This window comes from Chamaea fasciata, unplaced genomic scaffold (assembly GCF_029207755.1).
Source record: "Chamaea fasciata isolate MVZ Bird 193981 ecotype frontalis unplaced genomic scaffold, bChaFas1.0.hap1 SCAF_5, whole genome shotgun sequence".
Lineage (NCBI taxonomy): Eukaryota > Metazoa > Chordata > Aves > Passeriformes > Sylviidae > Chamaea > Chamaea fasciata.
Window position 1 is genome coordinate 62,345,854 of NW_027094090.1, and position 19,027 is coordinate 62,364,880.

The 19,027-nt window shown below is 39.9% G+C and overlaps 1 protein-coding gene across 3 annotated transcripts in view; it reads right to left on the reverse strand.

The window, feature by feature from the left end:
* Positions 1-19,027, reverse strand: part of LARGE1 (LARGE xylosyl- and glucuronyltransferase 1) — a 275,959-nt gene that overhangs the window by 35,882 nt on the left and 221,050 nt on the right. For all 3 annotated transcript variants that reach the window (XM_066184003.1, XM_066184004.1, XM_066184005.1), the window contains 2 exons: positions 10,442-10,554; positions 8,812-8,937 (listed from right to left, as the gene is read on the reverse strand). In XM_066184003.1, the coding sequence (XP_066040100.1) occupies positions 8,812-8,937; positions 10,442-10,554 (239 nt within the window). The remainder of the gene's footprint in view (positions 1-8,811; positions 8,938-10,441; positions 10,555-19,027) is intronic.

Consider the following 19,027-nt stretch of genomic DNA (forward strand, 5'->3'; position numbering starts at 1 on the left):
TAACTGTACATGCTGGAGGTGATGTGCTTGGAAACTCTTCCATGATATCACCTGCACATTTGAGAGAGGGTGCTACTCTGCGTTGAGAAGCAGCACCTCGCAAATGCTTCCGCAACTCTAATCATGGAGCTTATAGTTTATGGACTCTGCTGAAGAAGATGGAAGGACAAGGGACACAGCAATGTAGGCATTAAGCATTAATCTCAGATTTCCACATGGCTGTTTCTGCTAATGAAATTGATTCTCTGTTTCAGGCCAGGCAGCCTCTTTCCTGGTTAGGTATTAAGAAGAGGCAGCTTGAAATTAATTCCTATACCCATTTAAATAGTTCCAAAAGGACTGAATTTAATCTGACTTCCTTTTTGCCATTGCTTCATTTAAACAAGACTAATCTCTGTTGCATTAACACAACACAACGATGCAGTACAACTTCCCACCCTCTGAGTTCCACTTTGCAGCAGATATTTATTCTCTGCTAATGGGACATGACTGTCACAGTGGCCTAGACTTAAACTGTACTGCTGGCATAAAGGGCCTGATCCTCATTTGCATTGATGCAACTTTGGACTGCTGCCAGTGTGAATGGGAATGGGGCCCTAAGGAAAAACCAAGAGGGAGTCGATAGTGGCTTGCAGGAATGATTTCATTTTATAGAGGCTATATTTTTAGACATAAGAAAAAAAAAATCACCGAATACTTTGTATTCAGTTTTGTTCCTGTGACTTCTAAAGAGGTTGAAAACAACAGTCTCCCTTGGGAATGTTTCCAAACTCGAAGTACTGGAAGTTCTCTGAATCCATTAAGTTGACTGCGTGAAGACACCGTGTCAGTGGCACAGAGCACAGAGCTGCAGCACCATGGTCAGCTTTGCTCTGAACATCACAGCTCAGGGAGGGAACACACCGAGCTGAAGCACAGCACACACAGCAGGAGCAGCCCGGAGAAGATGAACGCAGTTCCCTTGGTGTCAGCAACACAGCTTCCTCCACAGGAACACGGAGTTCTCTGAAACCATGGCATTTGTTGCCCAGTGAATGGACTGGATTAGGAAAGAGCAGCACGCAGCCTGAATTCTACCTGGACTACAGCAAACAACGCAGTCGCTCCACTGAGTATTTATACTGCCATAAATGCTATGGCACTCTATTCTACCTACCTAAAACCCACAAAATATCTCCTGATAAGAAAAGCTTTATCCATTCCTGGGATTTCATTGCTAAGCCTACTAGGATGTCAGAAAACCGTACAAACACTTTAAAAAAATACCTGTAGGGAAAGAGGATAATTTCAGATATTGGAAAATTGCTTTTTCCAGTTATAGGAACACCTTAAATAAAGATTATGATGCACCTACACACTGCATAAATTTGGGAAATTATTTGGACCAAATTACTTGGTGCAGATATTTATCCCAGGTAACACTTACATTCTTTGCTGGTTTTACATTTGTCCAGACGTTCAGAAGTGTAGCATAACTGTGCAGCAACATGTTGCTGCATCATGTGGTGAAAATACAGACCACCACATAAATGAAAAGAGCTTCAGGTAGGTAAGGGCATAAACTTAAGATAACAGATTTTCTCCACTGAAAAACAGATCTTCAGAATCTCCTTTCTTTGAAAAGAACTTGATGTATTTCCTCCACTGTATTTAACTGCAGCAAACTTGCTGAAGCATATCTCAGCAATTGAACCCTACCTCAGGGAAATGGGCACATGTAACAGAAGCACAGGGCTGAAGGAACCTAAAGGGCTATTTAACAGTTTTACAGGGTACCAGCATGCATTTTTACAAGCAGGCATAGAATGGAAACTGTCTGCTGGTAACTTGTACTTATTTAAGAGCCGATCAAAGAAAGCTACAAAGCTGGCAAATGGGACAAAAATACTTGTTAAGAAAAACCTTTTGTGTGCTTTCCATACTGCTCCTACACCTCATGTGTTTCCTTTTGGATACTCATAAGCATCCTCATCTTCACAAGCATCCTAATGCTGCTGAGCACTCTGAGCACCCAGAGACCTGGGGACCATGAACACAGGCATGGCTAATGATGATGACCTCAGAAACTCTCACAGGACAGGCTCCTCAGTACTGCAGGAAATTCCCATCAACACACACAATCACATCCAGGCATTTGCTGATGTCTCTACCCAGTTGTGTGGGAGATGATTTCAAACCCAGACAATTGCAGTTGTCAGTGCAGAGGCTCTTTGCTGCTGTGCTTCAGGATCTGTTGTGTGTGTAGAAGCTGGTAAGTGTCAAGGGGCTTAGCGGGTGGTTCAGATCTGATCAGATTTGAAACGTGTCACGATGCTGCATGTATACTGATGTCGGAAGCCTGGAATGAACTGCACAAAGCTGAACGGAGCTGATGACTATCCAAAAAAGATGATTTTTTAATCAAGAAGGACAGCACATGCCAATGTGTGCTAAAATGATGTGCTAAAGAACATCAAGGAACTATGTAACCATCTGGATGACCTGAGGTAGAAAAACCACAAAACATGTCTAGCAAAAAAGCAGGCTGCTTTTCAAATGTAGCACAATTAGATAAATACTTACTATGTGATATACAAAAGCATACAAAAAACCAGCAAGTTACGAAAAGCAACAAGACTCTTATCCATTGGTATACAATACTACATCCAAAGACCATACTCTTTTTTTATGTCAGCCCACAAACTCACATTCAGTTCTGGCTGTCTGACATGGTCTATTGCACCATCAGCTACAGCAGAACTCGTGCAGGCCAAGACACTCTTGTATAGATTGTCATGGGCATCAGTGAGGTACATGATAAAGACTGCACAGGTAAAGCTACGGTCGCTGCATTAGAGACTTTATTGTGCACAACAGTAAACTGTTGGAGAAATGAAGATCAGTTGGCAAGAGACTACAGGGAAATCAGAAGAAAAAAAAAATCACTTTGTTTGAAGACTGTTATCTCCACATTAAAAAGAGAAAGTGAATCTAGAAACGGAAAATCTCATTACTCCAACATTCCTGTTCCAAGGCTGAATAGCACCATAATACTGTGTTTATTTCTTCTTCTAGTTTCTAAGCTATTCCAAAGTTCTGCTGGCTTACAAAGGAAACTGCAGCTAGAAATATATAATTCCAGTGCCATTATCTGGGTAGACACCTCAGGAACAATGCTAGCCTTCAGGCTGACCTACAGATCCTTCCCACTCTTGATCCCAGTCTACTGAGAACTATGAGAAAATACACTTCCTTAATCTTCATTTAGCAGTTTCAGTACTGAAAGATCAGAACTTAAAATTCCACATCTATTTAACACTTGGTTAGTCGTCATTAAGCAATTTGGCACTATTCACATTTCTGTTAATACCATCCTAGTTAATCAGCAACCATCACCACTCCCTGATTACACACAGCCAGCCTCCTGGAACACTTCCATACACTTGTGGCCTAAAACAGGCTAATTGCACCCATAGTTCCCATTTATTCCCCAGGTTCTGACCCAAGGCACTCAAATGATGACACAGTAGGAGCCTCATAGACTAGCAGTGGGATCTGAGATGGGAAGGAAGAGAGGATGTTATATGTTGGGAGAGTCTAGGAAGGCTCTAAGAACAGTTATCTGGATGGAAATACACTGAAAACAAAAATCCTAGCAAACCTCCCTACATTACCATCCGCATTTAATCTCTGGGGAGAATAAATATTTCAAATGTGATGCTCAAACCAATAAACAATAAGTTTGAATACAACATTATTTCTATAGGTACCTTTAACCATTTTTTTCCCTGAAGCATTTTCTCTCTCAGAAAGAAGTATTTAGCCAAATGTTTTCTTAACCACAATCTCTTCCAATTTTTTACCCAGACACATCTTGATAATTTCTCACTCTGCTTCAGCCCTCCCAGAATCAGAGAGCACAGGCTCTCCTGTATAATTATATACCTGCTTTCCAGGCTGAAGGGCAAGAAATGAGAATAAATTAAGCTTATATTTAAGCTTAAATAAGTTTAATTTTGCAAGGCACTGAACAAATATCCTTTATTAAGCCCGTGAGCACTTCACAGTTTAGATAAACAAGTGGTATTTTTTAAACAGGAAGGTTTCCTGCTAAAAAACTAGACTCGTATCTTAGGCAACCAGACACTTCCCACTGAAATCAGTAGGAGTTAAACATTTGGCAAATCTGCACAGTAAAGCCACCTATATATGTCACTTTAATGCCATCTCAATTGGCTTTTTTAGAAGTTTAAAAATGCCCCAAATCACACTGCAAATACGCTCCACATGTGTAACTTATGCCACTATTAGAGATATCTGGAAACTTTATATTTAAACTGTGTTTTATCAGAAATGAATGGTTTAATACAATAACCAATTTCCTCAAAAAGGTTTGTATACCTCATAAAAATGTCATCACAGAGATTTTAATGTGATATTACTAAACCACGTAAGTGGAAGAGACTCAGGTTGGAGTAGCCAGCAACCCTAAGGTCCAGGCAGTGCTTTTTGGATGTGGGACTCAAATTCCTGCCCTGCCTACTTTGGTGCCAATGGTCCTAGGGATTACTTTACTCCCCTGCTTACTGCCCCTGCTGTACGGCACTAAACTGACAGGCTGCCCCTGCATTGTACCTTTCAAAGGTCTTTATTTGTCCTCTGAAGGATTCTTCAACTTCTTTTCCTTCAACTTCTGTGCCAAGGTTTAATGAGAGGCTTCCTGCCTGCAAAAACACTCCTATAAACACATGGTGCTTCCTGTTTGGCAAGACAGAAACACCTGACTGACTCCAGTGCTCACTCAAATGAGGGATATTGTTTAACCCTCTCGAGCCCTCACTCCTCTCATTGCAGCTCTTCCTTCATTCGCATTAAAAGGTGCAAGGCTGCAGAATGCCAGAAGTGCTGCAGATTAGAGCGAAATGCTCAGACAACATGGGGTGTGCCTCAGGGGCTGGAACACGAAAAGGTGAAATGGGTCACGTCTGAGGCAGAGCTGAAATGGTGGATTACAGTTATGGAAAAGAAGCTGTTTAAACTTCTGTAAGCAAGTCATCCCAGTGTGGAGGACATTCCCAGGGAGGACACAGTGAATCGCAGAACACAAGTTCCCAACGAGGAATTTATGAGGTTCATTATTTATCTGCTGATTTAGTGTCAGCTGTATTCAAAACCTGTTTGAAAAGCCATCAATAGGTTGTAAAGCATTTTTCCATGTTGGAGTGTGTGTATATTCTAATAATTTGATACATTCCCATTGAAGACTCCAGCATCTGATTTTAGTGATTGTGAATTACCAGATTGTCTGTATGTAAATAGCATCCATATCCTTGACAACCAGACTTTATGACTGACTCATTCAGTGAGGTCATGATTCATTGTCAGAGGTATCAAAATTCATTACCTTCTTTCACAGTACTTTTCCTGCCACTACATTTGTGCCGAATCATAGTATCTGAGATTTCCTTACAGACAGTAACAAACTACTAACCAAGAAGCAGGCAAAAGCAGGGACTAACCCAGCAAAAGCAATGCATAAATGAACCTCAGATTCAGACCGATCCCCCACCAAAAAAAAAAAAAAAAAATCAATAAAATGGAGAGACATGCAACTTAACTTAAAAAGAGAAAAAGGTGATTAGAATCCTCTTCAGGCAATATGAAATATTCAACTGCTCCCTAAACCTTGCGTAAATGTGAACAAAGCAGCAAAGAAGTGCCTGCACGCACACACAGATCCCTGAACAGCCGCAGCCCCGGTGGTCCAAGTTTACTTGACACAATGCTGTGCATTAAGAGATGAAAAATCCTCAACTCCAACAGATTTTGAGGCCAGATGGAATTAAATCAGCACCTTTTCACTCTGACAGGAGGAATGCACTCTGATTTGGCTGAGGAATACTTGACTGGGTCAGCTTCCCCTTTGAATTCAAATCTCTCCATTCACTTCCTTCCTTCCTATGCTATCCTTCTTTATCCTCCAGTGCAAACTTCAAACTCTGTCCTTCTTTCTCTCTCACCCTGGAGGTTTGTTTTACCTTGTTTCTCCTTCCAGTCTTACCATGAAATACAGAATGTACCAAATCTGTTGTGTTTTACCATTTATATCAAGTGCCATGGAACTGACTAACTTGGGTGATTTTAAGAGTGAAATTTTTAACTTGGGGTAATGACATTTGCTAATTTTTTGTGAGACCCATATATGTAACTAGCTGGTTTATTTACAGAACTAGAATTTTCATAATTTTCAAATTTACAACTTTAATTGATCTATGACTTTTTTTTTTTTTTTTTTTTAATTGTATGAAGAATTTTAAACAGTGCTGCCTGAGGGCCAGTTCTTTAACTGCTCAGTATGGGAAAAGATATTGGAACCATGGGTTTTTACGTGCACTAGATAAGGTTCTGGCCTCTCTTTCAAGGCAAAGAACCTCAGCCCTGATTTAGTATGTAAAGGATAATTTTATGAGTGTGAGTAAGTCCAGTTTAGCTGAAGACACTGCTTATGTGTCTGCACCCCTTGTTGAGTTAAAATACCTCAGACCAGAAAATCAGTGGAGAGTATTACACATCTTAGGCTTCACTGCCTATGCTGTAATGGAACTGACGGTGTGACACAATATACAACCAAGCAATAAACAACCAAGCCTGAATTACAGTTGTAAAGATAAATTTGTTAATCGACAAGAAAGAAAGGATTTTATTTGTTTTTAAAATACTTCTGTCAAATGCTTACTTGTAGGTGTTATATATGAGTTAGATGTCCCACACCTGAAGCAGATTAGTTAATACAGTCACTGGACTCAGAAGATCAGATGTCTGCTCTGAGGTGAGCTCCACCAGCCTCCAAACCCACTCATAAAGGTGACACTTTGGCTGTGTAAATCCAGATGTACGGCAACACTGAAAGCACCTTACAGTTATCCTGCCTGCCCATCAGCTGCCTTGCCAAGAGGATATCTTCTCCTGTAGGTCTGTGATTTCCCTGCCACTCCTATATGGATACTGCAGAGCTCCTATGGTGACTCAAACCGTATTTAGGCAATGGAACCAAACCCTTGATCCTTGTTATAAGCTTCAGTACCTTTTAGTCATGCAAATGGCTGTGTCTTCACCTTGTGCTGAGTCCAATCTGACCGTCTCAGTTATATAAATTAATCTCAGCCTCTAATTCACAGCAAAATACTGTGATACGTCACAGGTGGGAGGTATAGTTTTCTGAAGTTCATCTTTTAGGAAACATTTTCCCTGTTACACATTTTTCTTTTTGTTTCAGGCCCTGCAATCGCTATCATACATGATTCTCCACATGAATGCAGTGCAAAAATCTCTACCAGCACTTTGTTACAAGGTGTAAAACCATGATGCTTTGAAAGTGCCTGTGTTAATCCTGCTATACAAAGAGATATTATAAACCATTTAGTGATTAGTGTACTGACAGAATAGTGATTTAACTTTAAAAGCTGTCCTCAATGGATCACACCTGAATAGTCAGTTGTGAATACTTAATATATGAAATTCAATCAATGATGGCCAGTTTTGACAGGTCAGTTAACCCATGTAGAAGAACTTCAGTCTCTTGGAAGTACAGCTTTTGCAATCAATGTGTTGAGAGTGATTGATTTTCTATATTCATCCAGTGTCTGGTGTCCATATTGAACACTCCTGCTGTTACTCTACAAATAGCTATGAAGGAAAACTTGGTTAGATTTAGAATATATGTTGTACAAAGAGGGTGGCCAAACTCTGAAACATGGGGCCAGGGAGCATGTGAAATCTCAGTGTTTGGAGATTTGACACTCATCTGTACAAGGTGCTGAGCAACTGGGTCTATGTTGGTCCTGGATTAAGTGGCGTTTGGATGGTCTCCAAAGGGCCCTCGCAACTTTTTTCCATAGTTTTGTGCCTTTTTTTTTTTTTAAACCTTATTTACATTCTCAAAACGTAAATCCAAATATACAAACCTTGACTGGATTTTAAAATCAGTCACCAAAAACTATCTAATTTTTACAATGTTCTGATGCCATTAGTCCACTCTGATAGAATCTACTGCTGCACAGTCTTACTCTACACCTGGACAAAGTTCAATCAAGCTTCAATTCTGAACTCTCTGCATGCTACATTCGAGTCTTTGAGTCTGGTGTTTCAAAATGGCCACAGCACAATTGATGTCCATTTATCCGTATCTATTAAAATTCATCCTGCTTTTATATTCTACTTGTTAATAGTGAAAAATGTGCTATTAAACTGACACTGTAGCTTTATTTCATTAAATTAACAGGCTTTTACTCAGCCTTTTTTATTTCAGGACAAAACCTGGAAAAATGAGTGGCAACATGACTGGGTTAAGTGTATGCACAGGCTAAATCTGAAGTGAGCAAGGTCTTTACATTTCTGCTAATGCATTTTTAGCTAGGGTCTGCCCAATCCTCTCTGTGAATTTCTCTATTAAATGATGCTCAGTTAAGAGTTTCAAACTTATCCAGTACAAAAAAAGAAAGGTTTTGTATTCTTTGTCTAGGAAGAGCTATGACCTGGGACAGCAATGAGAATTCAGTAGTAAGCTGCACTGGCACAGGTGGCAGGTACAGAATGTAAGAAGGCAAAGCACTTCTTTAACACCTTGCCAAACCCCAAAGCAGCATCTGTATTTGAATTTTCTAGTAGTAGTCAAAATGCACAAAGTCAAAGTCACATTTCCCTGTTTGGGTATCTTTATAAATGGTATGTGTTAGTTCCCCCTCTGCTTAAGGCAGTCCATCTTTCTCTGACAGCAGTCCCTCATTCACTGTCCCAAAGGACACCACCCATCCAACCTCCTGTGCAACATACCTTCAGGTCAGACACATCTCTGTAGCACTGCTCAGAACGGGTGTGATCAGAAAGCTGTACATTCCAGAAACATGGGAGCTGGTAGACAAGGAAGGGATTTTGTTTGATGACTGCATTGAAGATATCCTAGCAGAAAAAAAAACAGAGAAATATTTGGGTATGTTGTTTCTACTGCGCGAGGTGATCTCAACTCCTCCCCTAGCTGACTGTCCTTCTCCCCCTCACAGGTAGAAATTCCAATGGGATGAAATGTGAGGTCTGTAAGCCTTTCTCCATAATTCTGTTTCCTTGGAGGGTGCTATTAATCTAAGGGGTGATATATGGATCCGGACAAGAGGAACAAGCTCTCCCGACACGCAGAGCTAAGGGACTCCAGCAAAGTTTTCATTTATCTTGTACTGCTGGCATGAGGTGTGGTTCCTGTTCTAGTCACCAGGGAGAGTAACAGCCAGTAAACGACACAGTGCCTGCTGGTAGTAAGTACAGCATCGCTTTTTAATAAAGGGAAGGAAAGCTAATCTGACAACTACACTGCTTCAAGGTGAATTACTAGATGTGACTTTAGCTAGCACTTTATTGTTGCAACAAGTACTTCAGGCAGTTTATAGAGAAGGCATGTAGGACACACCTGCAGACCAGCCTATACCATGGGGGACAGAAAGTGTTCTGTCCCTAAGCAGCTGTTCCGTCAGAGAAGTTAGTTACAAGGACAATCTGAGGGTAAGGTAGACACAAGCAGCCTGTCTCTGTTCTGCAAAATTCTGCCTCATTGCAGGTATTAGACAACGACTCAGGACCTGACTGAAAATACAGTGAAGTTGCAAGAATCATTTTAATAAACCTTAGGAGCTTTTGGATCACCCTGCAAAGATGTTGTACAAAGTGCACAACTCCATGTGCACAGTAAGGAGTGTGCCTCCTTTGTGGTGACTGGTCAGGAGCCAGATGTAACTCAGAAGGAGAACAAATATGTAAAGATGATGCTTTATTGAGTTAACATGTTCAAGCTGTTGAGTAAGAATCATTGGTTCAGGTCTAGTACTACATTAACAGGGTTTCTGGGTTCAAACTGAGAGCTGGCAAGAAGCACAAATTGAAAAACTGTATTTCTATGTTTAGGCACACTATTTCTTCTTTTGGCCTCAGTTTCCTATCTGTGGCAGGGAGACAGTAGCACTTTTGTCTTTATAGGGCTGTTGTGGCAAGGAGTACATTAAGAGACATCTGGGACTCATCTGCTAGAAACAGTGAAGAAATGCCAGGAGACTCTTAAAACTGAAGTCTGATTACACAATAACCAGTGGGAAAAGACACAGTTTATTTGGACTTCTGTTGTCTGGAGAGTTCTGTGTTAAAGATGGGAGGACAGAAAATGAAAGTTTGAAAACCCCTTTTATCTCTCTTATGAATCATCTGAGCAGAGGAGGTAAAAATGTCAATGTAGTAAGAAGAACCTTGTAACTAAATCTCCATTCTCTTCTGCATTGTCCCCAGAATGATTCAACAGATGGTGACTACAGGCACAACAGCTTTCCCTTGCCTTTTCCCACATCTCACCCCCTTTCCCTTTCTTTCCTTCCTTAACCCATGGCTCAGTGGTTGTCTCACAGTCCTGCAATGTTGTACTCACCTGGTCAGCCAGTGAAGTGGACAACATGCTCATTAGCTCCCGCTCCGCTGTGAGTCGCCACATCTGCTCCCACTTCATCTTCCGCAACTTATCGAGAAGCAGCAAGATCACCCCTGAAGGGAAACACAGGGCAGAGACAAAGAGAGCTCATGATGTCACATGCCAGCGAAGGCCCACCCTGCCCACGTGCTGAACAGCAGCTAAAACAGGACATGAAGTTATCTGACACATCTGATCACAATCCTTGAAACTCCTCTGAGGAACAGATTATCAATGCTGGTTACAACCCAGACCGTGAGAGGGCCTGCCATTAAGGCACCAACTATTCACAGAATAGGATCCTCAAATCGGAAACTGTAGGTGGGAAGAAAGGCACCTCAGCCTGCACTGTCATTTCTCAGCTGCTTTTTGTCTGGCCAAAATTCCTAGTGTACAAGGGAAAACAGCAGAAGCAATGAAGCTGGATTGAAACATCAGCAAAAGCTTTCCTACAGTGTCTTAAAAAAATCTGCTTGAAAAATGAATTCAGAAAGGCTTAGATAAGACTGCTGTCATGGGGAATGAATGCAGACTGAAGGACCACAAAGAAGGAGCACTGATAAACGGCAGCCTTGCCGGCTGACAGAAACCACCTAGTAATAGCAATGATGGGTTTTGTGTTGTTTCACATCTTCATTAGTGGAGGGAGGAAGTAAACACAACAGTAATGACATCTGCAAATGATATTAAACAAGAGGTCTTACAAAAAAGTATCACGGCAACTGTAGGGAACCATAGCAGCTACACAGAAGAAAACGAAATGACAAAAAGCAGGCACTGGGAAAAGCTGCCTCAGGGAGTCCAATTTGATAAAACTAAAAGTAATGAGAAAAAGAAAGGAAATGTAGTCTGAATGCTTAAGAAAAATTCTTCTAAAACAGCTGCAGTGAAATAAACTAAAAATGGCAGATAAAATACTTTATTTCATGAGTCTTTCCAAATCAGACTACACCAGGATTAGAAAACATACATGGAAAAGTGCTGCACTGGTTGGGAGAGGACATAGGTGGTTCCAGTTCCTTCTATATTTAGTTTCTATGACATGGCAAGTTTCTTTCTAGTAAAACCTGGCACTGCTATGAATAAAAAGAAAACCTCTCGTGGCAGTGAATTTTGTGGCCTATTTTAGTTGTGTTTTCCATTTCAGTCCATCTGGTTCCCAAGGATGCTGGAACCTGTACTGGAGAGATCCCCTTTCATCTTCAGTCAACCTTTCTGCTTCCAGCTGTTGGATTGGAAAGGGAAGTACTGTCACAACACGTTACAGTTAATTTGTGACAGTGTGTTTGTCTTCTCTCCAGCATAAGGAAAGCCTATATGAAGCATGTAGTGTCCGTGCATGAAATTCTAAGAGAGCCATTATGCATTGTCTGAAATTCTACATCAGTGTGAAGCAGGTTCCTTGTGCTGCAGGAATAAACTGGGTGGGAGATCTCCTCTCTGGCAAAGGATTTTTTCCAGCTGGCAAGAACTGTCAGCTTTGCATTGAAATGCAGCTCAGAAGGTTCTTTATTAAGAAAAATAAAGAATAATGGTAAGATTCAGTTAATTGTAATAGAATAGTTTTTATAATTTATAGACAATAAACCAATTTTTCTTAATTTCTCTAAGCTGAGGAGGAAAAAGGGAAATGTTTCAATATGTGCAGTATTCTCTGATTTTTTTTGAGTTCCACTCTTATGCTAGCAGCAGATTATGGCATTGCAGCTAACAAGATTATGGTGTCCTGAGGGGCTATCATGGTAGCAGCTGAGAGTAAAAGAGGCAGATGGAGTGGAAAACTGGAATATTTGTGAGAAAGGATGTACTAAATTATAATGCAATAATGGCTATTGAAAATAGGCACAAAGTTTTAATGTTTCACTGTCAAAACTCATTTCAATGTGATTTCTATTTTAATTCACCTACAGGCTTGGGTTTAACACCTTTGTACAGTTTCTGTTTAGGCTTCTAATTTACTGCTGCCATAAAAATAACTGCTGGAGAATATTTATAGCAAGTTTAAATATTTACTCATTAGTATTACTGAGAATAAGATATTTCTACTAAGAAGATACTTTAGTACTATTCACTTAATTAGTGTTATTAAGTCCACAAGCAAAGCAAAAGCATGTGTTTTGGGAACTTTTAAAACAGTTCACACAGAGGAATAATTACTCTTTTTCAGAACAGTGAACTTCAGGTTCTCTTCTATGTTGTTGTGTTGCCAAAAGGAAACATAACAAATGAACTAACTTCAATCTACACAATTAGTTCGTAGGCAAAGTGCCTGAAATAAGGAAAGGAAAATATTCGCCTCAGGATCTGCTTCCCTCAGAGTCAAACTGACTGAAATCTCAGACTAAATTCAAGATGACATCCAGCTGAACATAAGGGGAAAAGGGACTAATTCTCATCTGCTGTGCTGGAGGAAGAAGAGACTGGAGGAAAAACAAGAAATCAAAGGAATATTTTATTAACATCTGGCCCCAGGCAGTGGGACTTCTGATCTTCTGAGAAGTGCAGCATCTTCCTGCCCTAACCTACCTGAGAAAAAACAGAAGGAAAGCTTGGCAGCAAAGAAATGAAAAGAGAAAAGTGGCAATCCAAACATCTCATGCGCATTATGATCAGCCGCAGAACACCCTTATTTCCCTTGTCTTGAGGAAATAGCTCAGCCATATCCAGAGATAAATATCTCAAAGATCTTGGAGAAGAAGAATGTTTTATTACTAAATTTGTGGAAAACATCCTAGTCTGGTTATAACTTCAATGGCATTTCTCTCCCGCTGCTTGATGAGATTTTGCTTGAACTACCCAAATTTGACAGACTCTGAATTGCTAAAACAGGCAAACAAACAACAAAACAAACAAACAAACAAACAAACAAAGCAGTTTCTCAAAATGTCATTTAAGGACACATGAAAAACTCAGCTCCAAAAACAAAACAAAAAAATTCCCCCCAAACACAAAAAAAGTAATTTGGTGAATAAATTGAATAAAACAGGGCAACAAACCTGAATTAACATATTTGGATTAAAATGTGTCAGTTGGAAAACACTGCAAAATTTTTTTGGTAGGTTTTAAAACCCAACTTGCTCTAAAATAATTTTCATCTGGGAATTGATACAAATTAAAAATCTTTTTGAAAATTATCACAAAATCTGGAAGAGAAAATAAATTTTCTATTTTGCGTCTGACCAAACCTTGGGAGTCACCTGAATTTTTTGTCCTTTTCCGTCCTTTTCCCATTTTTTTGATTCAACCTAAACCAACTTTTTTGTTCTTCAAATGTTTTCACTAAGCAACAGTTTCTAGAAATGCTTTAAGGCATGCCAGCAAATTTGTTCTTCTTTTTTGTTTGTTTGTTTTTGTTAATCTTCTCCAGAACTTCATTTTGTTTTTCTGAACAGTAAATTGAAAGTCTGCAGAAAGATCAGCTATTTCCCTTGGAATGCTACCAAGTATCCCCACCTCTAGCTTCAGGAACAAATACTACGGCTCTTCCTCAAATTCTGAGGGGAACATATAGTAGAGCTGGAAGAAATAAACAACATTTTAAGACAGAACTGAATCACTTAGAGAAGTTATAGTGAAACTGGACAAGCTTTCAAACTCAATCAATTTATTACAATGGGCCTTTTAAGTTGCCTGAAAAAAACACTCAGTGCTGTGGGGGAAGAAAATGTAGCTCCTAAGAAATCATTTTCTGTCTGATCTTGCCTGTTCCTTTTGGGCAGAACAGGATGCTTTTGTGAGCCTTTAAGGCAATGCCGTCTTATGTGAGTAGCATGTCAGAGCCTATTCTTGTCAGGTTTTTAAAAATTCCTCTTGAAATTAGGCCTGCAACAGTGAAGCATCTAGACAAATAACAAGTAGATATCATCATAACACCCGAAACAGACAGGTAAGACATGCTTCAAAATATCTCATAAAGCAATAATGAGTTTTAAAAAATTACTAGGATCTTGCTATAGCTAAAGCAGCACACTGAAGAGCACACGCCAAACCACTGAGTCTGATATGCTGTAAGAAATAATGTTAAACAGGCCTGAAATTATGCAGATTTTGTAATAAATATCTGACCCAGACATTTAGGGCAGTCATCTGCCATGTTTTGCGTAACAGATTTGGCGCCAACAATTTCAATTCAGTTTTAGATGCTATGGAAGAGACTTATAGATCTGTTCTCCCAGAAGAAGCTCCATGATAGTGCTGACTGCTGAGTACTCTAGCAAATAATTACGCAACTTCTTTTAATTCTGATTTATTGTACCTGAAGCCACTGGAAATGGTCCCAGTGTGTAATGTCAGGAATGTGACTATGTCTTTGCTGATCAGGGCTCCAATGACCAGTTTTGTTAACAACTACATTTGGAATCCATTGAGCTGCACCACTGACTGTGGCCTCTGTTTTCCATCCACAGTATCAAGAGCAAACAGAAAAGCACAAGTATATGGCTGTTAGGGATTAGAACATTAAATTAAAGCTATAACTTTAAAATAAACCACTGCATACATTTTAAACTTTACATCTTTGTGTGGATAAAATTCACATTTATTTCACTTGGTTTATAGACCATCTGTTGCTCATAATTTGACCAGCCATATCATTAATGTAATAAAGCTATATTTGTCTATAGCTTTTAACATGATAGGACTGTATAACTCATTCTAGCACATTTCTGGAGCATCTTGATACATTACTTAACTATGAATTTACATGCACCGGGCTTCTTTTCTCAAAACAGCTTTTCACAATCTAAAAAATCCAAACAAATAAAAACTTGCAGGGATGCACAATGTGTTCATTGAGATTAAATGATGATTCCACATTTGAACTTTTCTCTAAGAAAACTGAACAGGGCTGAGAAGCTGTTTTGAAACAAAGTGTGTGTCCCTCCAGGCATGGTGACAGAATGCAACAGCCCTTGTTTTCTCTGCACATGTATTAAAAGTGAAGTTGTCATAGAGTGCATTTTGAAATGTGCAGTCACTCTGCACATTTGTTGTGTGGGGAGGCTGGTTCCTCCTGAAGCATCATAAACATTTTGTTTACACTTCCTGATGACCATTTAATGAAATAGAAAACTCTTACTTTCTTTATTCTCCTCTTCCCAAGCATGCTACTTTTCCTTAGGCAGAATTAAGATGAATGTTTTACTCAAGCACAGTTCTAACTTCCTATTATAGAGCTGCTCACTGTATGTAAGAATGTCCCAGTCTTCTGTTTCTTGACTGGTTAGATGCTATTCTTCCTGAGCAATCTGGAAGAAGATAAACATGTTTTCTATCTTCTCTTTAATGACTTACACTTCTGGAGGAATTTCTCCAACTTTCCTCTCTTCAATACTAAAATTGCAGAAAGTTCTTACATGCAAGATTAGCTGTGGTTTCATTTGCCTGAGTGCTTAGGTGGCTTCAACAGGAAAACAAAGTCCTGATTAAGTACTTATTTAGGTGATAAAATCAGAAAGGAAAATTTTTTGCTCTTGCATAAAAGAGGTCATAGGATTTTTCAACATCAGTTTGGGGTCTACTAGAGCATAACTTCAAGAAAAAAACCAGTCTTTATTAAAAAATTTACCATAATGGATAGTGTCCCACAAACTTTGATAAGTTATTCCAAAGCATAATCACTCTGATGGTGCTTCCCTTATTCTAATTTGAATATCTCTTTGAACTTTCAGTCATTTGATCTAGCCCTCTATTAGGAAATGTTATTTTCTCCTCCAAATATGAATAACCTAGGTTCAAATTATTCTTTGACTTGCTCCCAGATAAGTTCCTGGAGCCATTTTTCCAAACTTCATGGGAAATTTTCCAGTATTATCCCTGAATTTTGCAAATTTTAAGTGGTCATCTTTGACCTCTGGAGCTTAGCCCTGGACAAACAGCTAAATCTATATTTTAAAATATATGCAGTCCAAGAAGTGGCCCCCAGCACCCAGCACACCAACAAAACCTCTGGTTGTGTGTGTACAACTGTGGGTGTGCATGCACTGTTCAGGGTCTGGCTCTTTCCTGAGCACACCCTCCTGGCCACATTCATCCTGCACAGCACTTGTCTCTGAGGTCTAGTTTATGAGGTCTAGTCTTCAGTTTTTAGACATGATAATTATTCTCTTTGCATTTCTCAGTGTGGATGACATTATGAGAGAGCCATGTTACAATTTTCTAGACTGGAGTGTTTTTTAGCAAGGAACAGAGGGTCTATGTTGTGTGCACTGAAGCATGTTATCAGGGTGTGTGGAATATTAATCTCATGATGCCACATTTAAGGATTAGAAAGAGGTGCCAAACGGAGTGTAGTCCTATCCATGCTACCTTCCAGAAATACCCCCTGAAGTGACCTATGAACAAATTACATGAAATATTTTTTTTTTTTAACAAACGACAGTATGGTTCCTGAGAAATACAGGGTACCAACTGATTACCGCGGATAATCAGGGAGCCAAGAGTGAAGAATGAACTGGGCAGCTAAGTTACCTGGCAGTGTAGACATCAGGTATGACAGGAGTAATAAGCTTCTATCCCATACAAAAGTAATGCATCTCCTGTACTCACACTTGAAATGACTCTGGTTGTACATCCAATGATCACACAAAGTATTTTGTCAGTCCTATCAAACCTGGAGTTCATCTGATTATCCATCCTGGACTGATTGTCATGCATCTCTTAATTCTTTCTGAACATAGAATTCTTCATGTCAGTGCCTCAAAACACAGAACTGTGAGTGAGTATCACAACTCTACACAAAGCCAGAGGAACTGGACTTGGGGTGAGCTGTCCTGAAGAGGAATCACAGAATAATATGGACTGTACAGGGTTACTTTGCAGGAGGTCCAGTCAGTGGATCTCTGTGTGCAGGCATGTTTGGAAAAAGGGATCACACAAAGCTTATTTTAATGGATAAAACCTGATGATGTTTGCTGAAATTTGCTGACCATTTGCCCAGTTGAAAGCTAGTACATCTTCCAAAAGTAATTTATCTTGGACTTTCCACCAAAGAACCACCCAACTTTAAAAGAAAAAAAAAATAATCTGTTACTTAAGTCTTGGCTCTTGAAAATCAGCTTAAGTCACTTTAATGCAAGTGTCAGGCATTTATATCAGATCTGGACCTTATCCATACTTGTCTATGTTTTATTCTTCCACAGAAAGCAAAAAGTGAAAGGTAACAGGGACCAGTGCTTTAAATTATGTGTGGCTTTTTGGTTTTGATCCTCTCAAAGGCATCATATTTAATAAGGGTCAAAATGTCAACAATTTTACAAGGTTTCCACTTGGAAGTACAAGAAGAGGAAAAATGCACCCTGCACAGGTGCTAATTATTTCGGCTGGCTTCTAATCTTAACAGTGTCTGCCTTATACTTTCCATCATGGTGGAGAATAGCTTTCAAAAGCAGTTTCTAATATTAAATGTAGTCCACAAGGCTAATTGTAACAATGGGCACAGTGAGCAAGAACACGTCACAGCTTTTCTGGTCTGGTGTTCACTCAACACCTTAGCAACAAAGGAGGAGATGTGGTTCAGGGCTGAATCACCTGAAAGGTATTTCTTTCTATCTGGATGACAAAGAGGTTTGGAGTTTTGTGTTCAGAAAAAAGCAGAAAACTTCCCCCTGCCTTTCCCCCCACCTTTCCCCCCCTTAATGGGCAGTTTATTGACTGAGTGAGATTCAGGAGGAATAGAACATTCTAAGAAATGGATTAGGGGAACGAAAGCAGCAGCACACAATGAACAAGCCTGGAAATTAACTACAGCATTTAAAAAAAACCCCAGGAAACATAATCCTTTCTGCACAACCACTTATTTTCTAGTAACAGAGAGAAGGATTAGGTTCACAACAGAAATACAGGGATTTGCCTAAGGAACTGTTTATCATCCTCATATAGACAAACTCTGGTACAGTTTGAGTAAGCGGACTATAGGGAGCCTGCAAAGTTGGACTGCCAAGCTCAGACAGCAGTGTTGAGCAAGAAAACACTCAGATGGTGGTCAGTTACAGGGGGTATTCCACAGGAGTTGGTACTGGGCCTGATACTGTTTAGCAACCAGAATAATGAGCTGGACATGGGATAGAATCTAGGCAATGTGTCCTAGACAACGTAACACATGACACCAAACTGGGGGCCGTGGCCTAATTCCCTGGGGATGGGCTGCTACTCAGGGTCCTTGACTGGACAAGTGGTGGGTAAGAGAAAGCTCCTAAAAAAGAAAACAGAAAGTCCTGAATGGGACTATTCCTGAATGGAGAGTACACGCTGGAGGACAGGTGGATAGAAAGGAGCTTTCTAGAAGTTCTAAGGGATTTGGTGGACAGCAAGTTGAACCAGAGGCAGCAGTGTGACCTTGGGGCAATATTCCACGTGTTGGGCTATATTAGCCCTCAGGTCACGGAAAGTGATTACTACTCTTGGCTCAGCACTTGTAAGAACACATCTGAAGCACTCTTTTGGATTCCTCAGTCAAATAAATACCCTGAATACACACGGAAGTAAATCTATCAGAGAGCAACCCAAATGGTCATAGACCGGGCATTCATGAAGAAAAGCTGGGAGAAC